At 41.7% G+C, this 9,481-nt stretch overlaps 1 protein-coding gene and 1 long non-coding RNA gene across 3 annotated transcripts; both read right to left on the reverse strand.

Annotated features, from left to right (window-relative positions):
* Nucleotides 1-1,557: 1,557 nt before the first annotated feature.
* Nucleotides 1,558-3,080, reverse strand: LOC308081463 (uncharacterized protein). The gene is made up of 3 exons (XM_080457833.1): nt 2,686-3,080; nt 2,327-2,486; nt 1,558-1,942 (listed from the first exon to the last, which is right to left on the reverse strand). Exons 1-3 carry the CDS (start codon nt 3,061-3,063, stop codon nt 1,770-1,772), a joined length of 711 nt encoding a protein of 236 aa, XP_080313959.1. The 5' UTR covers nt 3,064-3,080; the 3' UTR covers nt 1,558-1,769.
* A 241-nt stretch (nt 3,081-3,321) lies between these two features.
* On the reverse strand, nt 3,322-8,840 carry LOC308081464. Of its 2 annotated transcripts, XR_013932852.1 has the most exons (6): nt 8,643-8,840; nt 6,322-6,521; nt 5,518-5,571; nt 4,966-5,062; nt 3,551-3,761; nt 3,322-3,463 (listed from the first exon to the last, which is right to left on the reverse strand). It is a non-coding gene; the product is annotated as an uncharacterized lncRNA (long non-coding RNA). The 2 variants fall into 2 exon arrangements; XR_013932853.1 differs by lacking the exon at nt 8,643-8,840 and having other exon boundaries at nt 3,323-3,463; nt 6,322-6,651.
* Between the last annotated feature and the right edge of the window lie 641 nt (nt 8,841-9,481).

Consider the following 9,481-nt stretch of genomic DNA (forward strand, 5'->3'; position numbering starts at 1 on the left):
ACTCCTCTTTACACACAGGTCTAGGAGGAGGAAAATAACATCTTTCTCAACAGGCATCAGCCTAGCAGTCTATGTATAAATGTACACAATATTTGTGTGTATTTTTGTATCTGTCTGTGTGCTTGCCCAGCCAACATGTCCATCTGGGCCCCAGGTGGGTTTTAACTGGGCAGATGGGCATGGGTTACATCTGGTTTTGCACATGGGTTCCACCAAGCACCCACTTGTGGTAGCCCATATGGGCTTAAGTGGGTTTCTAACTGGGTCTTAGGTGGGTTCCAAATGGGCAATTTTATGTCGGAACCATGTGGGCGCCACCTGTGTTTGCCTATATGGGCTTGAACTGGGACCTGAATGGGCCTTAAGTGGGTTCCAGCTGGGCAAAAGTGGGTTTCTGACTGGGTCTTAGGTGGGGTCCAAATGGGCAATTTGATTTCGGAACCATGTGGGCGCCACCTGTGTTTGCCTATATGGGCTTGAACTGGGACCTGAATGGGCCTTAAGTGGGTTCCAGCTGGGCAAAAGTGGGTTTCTGACTGGGTCTTAGGTGGGGTCCAAATGGGCAATTTGATTTCGGAACCATGTGGGCGCCACCTGTGTTTGCCTATATGGGCTTGAACTGGGACCTGAATGGGCCTTAAGTGGGTTCCAGCTGGGCAAAAGTGGGTTTCTGACTGGGTCTTAGGTGGGGTCCAAATGGGCAATTTGATTTCGGAACCATGTGGGCGCCATCTGTGTTTGCCTATATGGGCTTGAACTGGGACCTGAATGGGCCTTAAGTGGGTTCCAGCTGGGCAAAAGTGGGTTTCTGACTGGGTCTTAGGTGGGGTCCAAATGGGCAATTTGATGTCGGACCCATGTGGGCCTCACCTGTGTTAGCCCATATGGGCTTAAGTGGGTCCTGACTGGGTCTTAGGTGGGGTCCAAATGGCCAATTGTATGTCACACCCATCTAGGCCTCACCTGTGTTTGCCCATATGGGCTTGAAGTGGGATCTGAATGGGCCTTAGGTGGAGTCCAACTGGGCACGTTTGAGACCCATGTAGATCCCACTTCTAGCAGCCCAAGTGGGTAACATCCGGGCCCTTTGCCAACATGGGTTTCAAGTTGGTCCTGAAGGGATTTAAATAGGACAATTAAACAGTATATTGACAAGAACCATGTTTAACTACTGCTAAGTTTTACCAGGGTGAAAAAACAATAACAGACAATATATCTTTTGACAATGTTTATTATTTTAACTTTCGGCCTCCTGGTTTTTAATAAACCAAATACAAATATTAGAAAAACAAATACAAAATGCTTTGATAATTGTAAAATATAAAATGTATAAATGAAAATAAAGTGCAAAAGCTTTCAGAAATTGTGAAAAAAATTAAAAAATGTTTTAAAAATAAATAAATAAATGAAAATAAAGTGTAGACAGTATTATTGGGCCAATATATCTTCAACTCTCGTAAACAATCCCTTTAACTCTCGTAAATTATCATTAAGATAGAACTCTTGTAAACAATCATTTGTAATGATGTAAAAATTACAAATAACAGTGCAAACTCTAAAGTAACAACTTAAATGTTCTGGACACAAACTAATGAGGAACCCATATCTCTTAACTCAACTTCAACAAAAGGAGGGTTCTTCTCATGAGGTAGTTAATTATTCCAGCAGAGGGCCATTTCAGCCAACAAATCCTGAATGATAAACACACCACAAACTCTGTGTGTGTGTGTGTGTGTGTGTGTGTGTGTGTGTGTGTGTGTGTGTGTGGCCTATTGGGCCTGTTCCTGATTTTCCTGGGTGTTCACTGTGTTTTCGAGGGATCTCCTAGCTCGTAGGGTCCGGTTTCCACCACGGTCTCGAGCTCCGGTGAACCATTTGGACACGGCCATCTCTGCATCCTTCTGGTTTATATGCTGCGTGACGGCGTTCTTCTTTATTGCCCCTAAAATTAAATGACAAGAAGCCAACTTAGTAATGCTGGCTTGATTTTTACATTATGAAACCTTATAAGACAGACTTTTCAAAAGTTTTATATCGCTGAGAAATGTGTATGCTTTTTAAAAACAACCGAGTCAAATCTGAGAACAGTTCAAGCTATTCACACGGCCAAGTGCTACAGGAAAAATGCAGGATTATGTATAGAACCTGACAGCTAAGGTGGCTAAGATGTTCTGATGCATTATTGAGGATTCTTTGCTGAACAGAAAAAGAAAACATAATAATTTTAAATGTCTTGAGCTATGGTGGCAATTTAGTTTTCATGTAGAACAACAAAGTTCAGGTGGCACCATCATATGTTATGGCAATAACACAAAATCTAATTTACCATATAGAACCTCAAAAAGTGCCAGTCCTCGGAACTCCTTCTTGCCACTGCGTCCGAAAAGGTTATACTCGAGTGCCAGCGTATTGGTCAGGAGGAACCCCATCATCCTCCTGACACAACGGTCCAGGGAAGTCCCCCCAATGTCTGCAACCACGGCAACCTGAGTAAGATAAAAGTCACAGGAAGGAAATTCTGTATTAAGTGAACAGCTAAGATGTCAATGCCCGTTGTGTGCATGCACTCAAAGGGCAGGTTAACAGACTACCAATGTGATTAGAAAATACAAGCCCATTTTGAAGTGAATAAGCGATTTAGAAAATACAAGTACATTTTGAAGTGAATAAGAGATTTGAACTTACAACTGCAGACTTAAAGTCAGGGTCACCCAGCTTTAAGTTCATGGACTCGAGATCTGCCACCGTGTCCAGCGGGAACACAGCTCCTTCAGGCAGCTCGAGCGCTGGCAGAGATTGTTTCTCCTTCAGCAGCATGTTCAGCATCTGCCCATGGACCTTCCGAGTGCTCTTTACTTCCTCTAGGAGTCTCACGAGCTGGGTGAACATGTGTTCTCCCATGCCTGGTGCTCGTGGTGCTGGACTCGGGCTGCTCATCGGGGTTCCAGCTGTGGGTCGCCTTATTGGGGTTCCGGCTGTGGGTTGACTAGGGGTTCCAGTGGGGTGGCTCATTGGGGTTCTAGCTGTGGGTCGACTCATAGGGGTTCCAGTGCGGTGGCTCATCTGGGTCCCAGTGGGGCGGCTGTGTCACAGTTAATAATAATACACTTTATTTGTAAAGCACCTTTCATGACATGAAATGCAGCTCAAGGTGCTTCCAATTACAGTAAAGTAAAACTAATTTAACGATAAAGCAAAAAAAGGTAAGCAAAAGCATAAAACAACATTAAAAAATCAACCAAAAGCCAGAGTGAAGAAATAGGTCTTCAGCAGTGCTTTAAAGCTATTCACAGAGGCTGCCTGCCTTAGGTGTAATGGGAGTTTATTGGGGTGCTCACGTTTGTGGGTTCAGTGGGGCGGCTGATCAGGTTTGCAGTTGGGCGGCTTGCTCTTGGTCTTCCAACTGGGGTGTCCACATTCGGGATTCCAACGGGACTGGGGGTTCTTCTGGGACTCGGGGTTCCTAAACATAATGTAACATTTCAAGATGTTAAATTCTCTGTATATTTTTTAAAAAATAACAAAATCTAATTCCATACTTTTTACATACTTGTCTGAGAAGAGGGAGATACACCGGGGCTGCTGCTTGGACTGCTGCTCGGACTGCGGCTCCTGTGTCTTTTGGGGGGGGGGGGGGGGGGGGGTACGGGCAGCTCACTTTCTTGGACAGTGCATGGGGAGGTGTAGGTGGTAGTTGGCCATCATCGAAAGCTTCCGATTCCTCCTCACTCGTAAGCGCCTCCCTCTGTTTTGGCGTTGGCCTACATTCAGTTAAAAACATAAATTTTAGCAAACATAAAAAAGTAACTTTAAGCAGTAGTTCTCAAAATGGAGTCCGGGGACCCCCATGGGTCCTTGAGGGGGTTCCAGAGTATTCCCAGCTAAATGTATTAAAAAAGTACAGGCAAGAGGGACAAATCAGTTTAACCATGCATACATCAACCATTTGAAAATTGCTGATCTACATGCTCACAACACGCCGCAAAGCAAGGCGTGGTGAGCTTGTAGATCGGTTATCTTCATTTCTTTTGTAACGATGAAATAGGGCATTCATTTACGAAAAAACTAAAAGTTTAATTATGGAGATACAAGGTTTCTGCCCGACGGCAACAATATCATGAATAACAGTGATCAAAGCTACAGAAACACATTAAATAATGAGTTGATATTTAGGGCCCTATTCTGGGCGGCGCCTTACCCATTATCCCTAAACTTCTTTGCCATTTTTTACTATTTTGAAAAACATTTTCAAATAGTTCAACTAGCCGATCTACATTGACACGTTGTGAGCTTGTAGATCGGCTTTTTGAACTATTTGAAAATGTTTTTCAAAATAGTAAAAAATGGCAAAGAAGTTTAGGGATAATGGGTAAGGCGCCGCCCAGAATAGGGCCCTCAATGTATACAATCATGCTGTTTGTTGTGCATGGTGAGGGCTTGCATGTCAAACAGCTCATATATGAGAAATATAGCATGACATGACATGGAGGAGCGAGCGAGCAGGAGTGTGAGGAATTGGAATGTGGTCGTCAGTCTAACCTGCTTGCTTCCTCCGGACTCGCATCTACTCTTCACCTCCTGGCTCGGAGGTGGGACTAATGCGTCTAATAATTATAATGGGTTAGATACAGGGGGAAATTCCAGGTTTCAGGGGTCCTTGAGGGGGTCCTCAGATAAATCCCCAGATAAATGAAGGCTAGTTAGGAACCAAATGGACCCTTATGTTGCTGTAACTCTCAGGGTTTATGGTGGTCCGTGGTCTAATGCAGGGGTTCTCAAAGTGGGGTCCGGGAGGGCCCTATATTCATCAGCTATTTAAAAAAAGAAAAACCTTGACATAACACCACAAATCTTGTATAGGGTCCTTGGCACAAAATCTTTTCAGATGGGGTTCCGTGGCCAAATACACACCTTGACAAGAAAACATTTTAGAACCATTGCCTAACAACAGCTATTTTTAGTTACCTCCTCTGTCGCCTTCGGGATGCATCATCACCATCAGTCGCCATGTCCGATGACGTCTCTCCCAGCTGGAGCTTCTCACGAGCCACTGCGTATGTCTCTTCAGGAAGAACACAAAAACAGGGGAAGGGGACATTAAAGCAATACAGCTTGTCATTTGTGGACTGGACATCTTCATCTCCAATTTACTTAGACAAAGAGAGAAGAATTACCCAAAAGAAAAACACACACACACACACACAGTATTGCTTTACGGTAAAAAAATGTGTTTAACATGAATTGGCCTCCTGGTGGCGCTATAAAAGGCCCATGAGAAGAATCTGGGGCAGAGGTTCTGCTCCGGCATCCAGGGAGTGTGTGTGCACAGTTTCGCTGCGATCAAGGCAACGGTGCCGGAGATTAACTGTACACAGACCGAATGACACGGACGGAAGGACGGCCGGACAGACAGGGTGCAAAACATAATCTCTTGTCATGCCTTTCGGCCTGGGGAGACAATAAGGGTGGCTGAGAGCATCACATAGCTATATCTAGCCTATTATTAAGTCTACTTACCATGATTACAGTGGTCAGTTGACTCCAACACTGCCAAGCAGCTTCCACAAAAGCCTAAAATGTGAGAACACAAAACATGAACTATGAATGCTCTAACACAGACAAAGCACATTAACACATCTACCGCCGGGCCCGTAGTTCTACGGGCCGTTAAATCCAACGGTTAAGCGCCAATCCCGTAGCCTACGGGCTGTGGTGCTTTTTCCTTTTTTTCGAAATTTTTTTTTTTTTTAATTTTCTAGGGGGACCATTTTCAGTGTAACACCACCCGATCGGACCGGAAGTGCGATCACGTTTTTTGTTTCCCGTCTGCCTTCATTCTAAGTCGTACACAAAAAGCCCTGTAAAAGCTGTACAGGACATGTAGTTTTTCATCCTCGCATTTCCCATGTTAACATAAACGATCAGAACTCAAACATGGCGGCTCCGTTTGACACGCGGTCTCGACGAGTAGACACCAGGACATGTGCCCGTTGTTTACAAACAGTGTATCGGGCAATCTAAAGGATTTTAACGGGGCCTATGGCGACCTGAAAAAAACAAAAAACAACAATAAAACCTTGGCACTGGTGAGTACATTATGAGATTAGCCCTTGGCGGTGGATGTGTTAAAAAAAGAAAAATCACCAAAAAATATCACTTACCCTACCTTTAAAAAGAAAAAAGTGTGTGTGTGTGTGGGGGGGGGGGGGCAGATAAATCATGGTAGGTTTTTCTCTAGTAAAAGCTTCACTCTGCCTTCATTAAAATTTCCTTTGGCAAAAGGATTACCCAAAGTATATGAAGCAGTTTCCATTAACTAACCTTGGTGTAGCCGGTCTGGGCCTACTTCTCAGCAGACCCTTGCTACGACTCTGCGTTGTGTTGTGCGTGTTTGATGGACAAGGAGATTCGGTTGGTGTCTTTAGCCGAAACTGTGGCGTATTTATTTCTCTGGACTGCATGAAATAAACACAATAATGCAGCAGCATTAGTACACAATAGGACGTCTGCAACACACCAGTCTCAGTCTGTCATACAAACAACTGAGCGACTAGTACTTATAAAACATTCAGATATCAAATCTGTCACAATAGATCACAATACACTGTATACCATTACAGTTACACTGGAAATGTATACACCACCGGCTAATTAATATTTTTTAGACATCAAACAAAACAATAAAATAAACACATAGTACAAAACACAATAGACCAAAAACATGGGAGCAACAAACATACCTGCATGAAATAAACACAATAATGCAGCAGCATTAGTACACAATAGGACGTCTGCAACACACCAGTCTGTGGTGTGGAAAAGAAAAAAAGAAGCCATTAAACATGCTGCAGGTGCTGTGTGTGAGTCCTCACAAGTGCTGCTAAACAGTACACTTAACAAAAAGTTTGCTAAAACACTCAAACCTCTGCAAAACAACTACACAGCAACACATTAGCACCATGGAATGACATTATAACCTTGTTTCACAGTTTAAGATTATATAAACACTGTAAACATCATTTAGAACAGAAATCTACAAGAGCACAGGACAAACTCTCCTCACCTCAGTCTGTCATACAAACAACTGAGGGAGAGAGGGTGCAACGCAGGTACATGACGTCACTGCAGGAAATGAAGACTTCAAAATAAAAGCATTAGCTCCCAAAACGGTCTTTTGTAGTAAACATACCAAAATAAAAGTGACAATAAATAATATTGGAACAATAAAATAAAACGTGAGGGATTATTGGTGGAATGCATTTCTGTATATTTATATACCTGCTACATTGGCAGTGGTGTAAAGTAACTAAGTACATTTACTCAAGTGCTGTACTTAAGTACAATTTTGAGGTACTTTCACTTCACAGAAATACTTCCAATTTTAAGTACTTTTACTTCTACTCAACTACATCTCAGAGGCAAATATTGTACTTTTACCCCACTACAATTGTTTGAAAAAAAAAAAAAAAACGTTGTAGATTTTGATTAGTAGCCTATTACAAAACATACATTAGCCACTTCAGCCATTTGAAATAAGCAGATCTACAAGCTCACAATGCGTCGCATTGCAAAACATTGTGAGCTTGTAGATCTGCTATTTTCAAAAGTTTTTTCTGCATTTCAAAACTTGAAATTAGACATTCAGCATAATGAGTACTTTTACTTTTGATACTTTAAGTACATTTTGATAACAAAAACTAGCATTCTAGCTAACATTATGCATTGCTTTTTTCCCCCCCATAACCACTAGCATTCCTATTATGTGGGAAACATCCGCCCAATTCTCCCAAAATAGCAGATATACAAGCCAAAATAAATAAAGTACATTTTTAATTCCGGACTTTTACTTGTAACAGAGTATTTCTACATTGCAGTATTGATACTTTACTTAAGTAGACGATGTGTACACACTGAAGCTTGGATAGGCTGGCTTAGTGCTGCTCGGATGCAATCTAAAGCCAGCCTGGTATATCCGGTAAATGTTCACATACACGCATATGCAAACATGATGTCGTTTCCGTATCCGCTCTAGACCGGAACTATTACCTACTAAGTGAATTGATACCAGACCAGTCCAGTTAGCTCTGTTCATTCTTTTTCTTTTAGTTCACCATTATAAATTAACGAACTGCTTCACAGTGGTGCTGGTTACAACTATGCTAATGCAATTATTAAAAACGCTAAAAATCTATAATTTTATACACACAGATAAACTAATGAGAATGCATTTTAATCACGAAACTTGTGAAAATGGCGGGCTAACGTGAACTAGCATGCTAGCTAATATTATGCATTGCTCTCCGGACTAAGTTGCCACGGCAATATAATATATTATAATAATAATAATAATAAGTTTAATCAAACGATGACAGCCAGATGATGGTATCTGAACGGGATAATACATACTATTCTCCATACTAGGACTCACTTACCAGTTAGCTATCATGCTAATAATGACTACCAAGCATAGACTGTGCTACCATGGCTAACAAGCTACAATGAACCTCCAGCCCGCACATAATTCACAAAACATTTAGTCAAAGGATGACAGCCAGATGATGGTATCTGAACGGCATAATAAATGGTGGTACAAACTATATTACTGGCCCCAAAAAATGGAGGGAAAACAGCTTGTTACTTACTTAAATACATATCTCTCTCAGTTCACTGCTCCAACACTCCGTCTCCTTGGAGTGTATCCAATCCGAGAAATAGATCGGGAGATTCTGGAACTACTTCTTTTAATGTCCAACAACCTTTTATTGATTTTATTTTGGTTTGTTTCATCTAAAAATATCCTTCTAACGAAGGGTTGGCGTACGGTAAATCCACCGGGCGGTTTGAGAATTCAAACGGGAATGACTGACGTGACGTCAGTTCCTGTAGTTGGCAGTGTTTCCATATTTTGCGAAAGAAATAAGCAGACAGGTCTATGAAAACAAGCCGAAAACTGTGTATTGGCATACGGTCATGTGATGACTAAAGGCCACATGGCCTATATATACATATATAGAATTAAGGGATCAAAGCTTTCCCTTTATTTTTATTTTTTTGTATATTGAAAATAGCCGATCTACAAGCTCACAACGCATCTTCAAACAAGCCGCTTATAATAAGCAGACATGGCAACACTGCCGTGGGCTTACGATGCACGGCTGCAATGCATTCAGGGACTTGAAGTTGACTTTAAAAGTGTTAATTGTTCTTCAACCCAACTTTTTGTTACTTGTAATTGAATTTATCTGCAGGTAGGAACCAACAATCTGATACAGTACCAAACTGACACAGAGGCAGTTATACTTATTATGGGCAGGAAAATTATTAAAGGTTTTTTAAGGTTTATATTATGTGTAATAAACCTTGTTTCAGGTATGAGAAATGTAAAGAGCCCGCCCACAGAATATTTCTACTGTAAGCATTAATAACGGAGGCAGAACTTCCAATGGACATTAACAGGATACTTTATTTATTTAACTATACT

This window comes from Gymnoscopelus braueri, assembly GCF_963280865.1.
Source record: "Gymnoscopelus braueri genome assembly, contig: SCAFFOLD_64, whole genome shotgun sequence".
Taxonomy (NCBI): Eukaryota; Metazoa; Chordata; class Actinopteri; order Myctophiformes; family Myctophidae; genus Gymnoscopelus; species Gymnoscopelus braueri.

Excerpts from the sequence above, each read along its gene's own strand:
- LOC308081463 (XM_080457833.1), bottom strand. The coding sequence starts at position 3,063 with ATGAGCCACCGCACTGGAACCCCTATGAGTCGACCCACAGCTAGAACC. Across the intron at positions 2,487-2,685 it reads CTGACTTTAAGTCTGCAGTT|GTTGCCGTGGTTGCAGACAT; the intron begins GTAAGTTCAAAT and ends TATCTTACTCAG. Across the intron at positions 1,943-2,326 it reads ACTTTTTGAGGTTCTATATG|GGGCAATAAAGAAGAACGCC; the intron begins GTAAATTAGATT and ends ATTTAATTTTAG.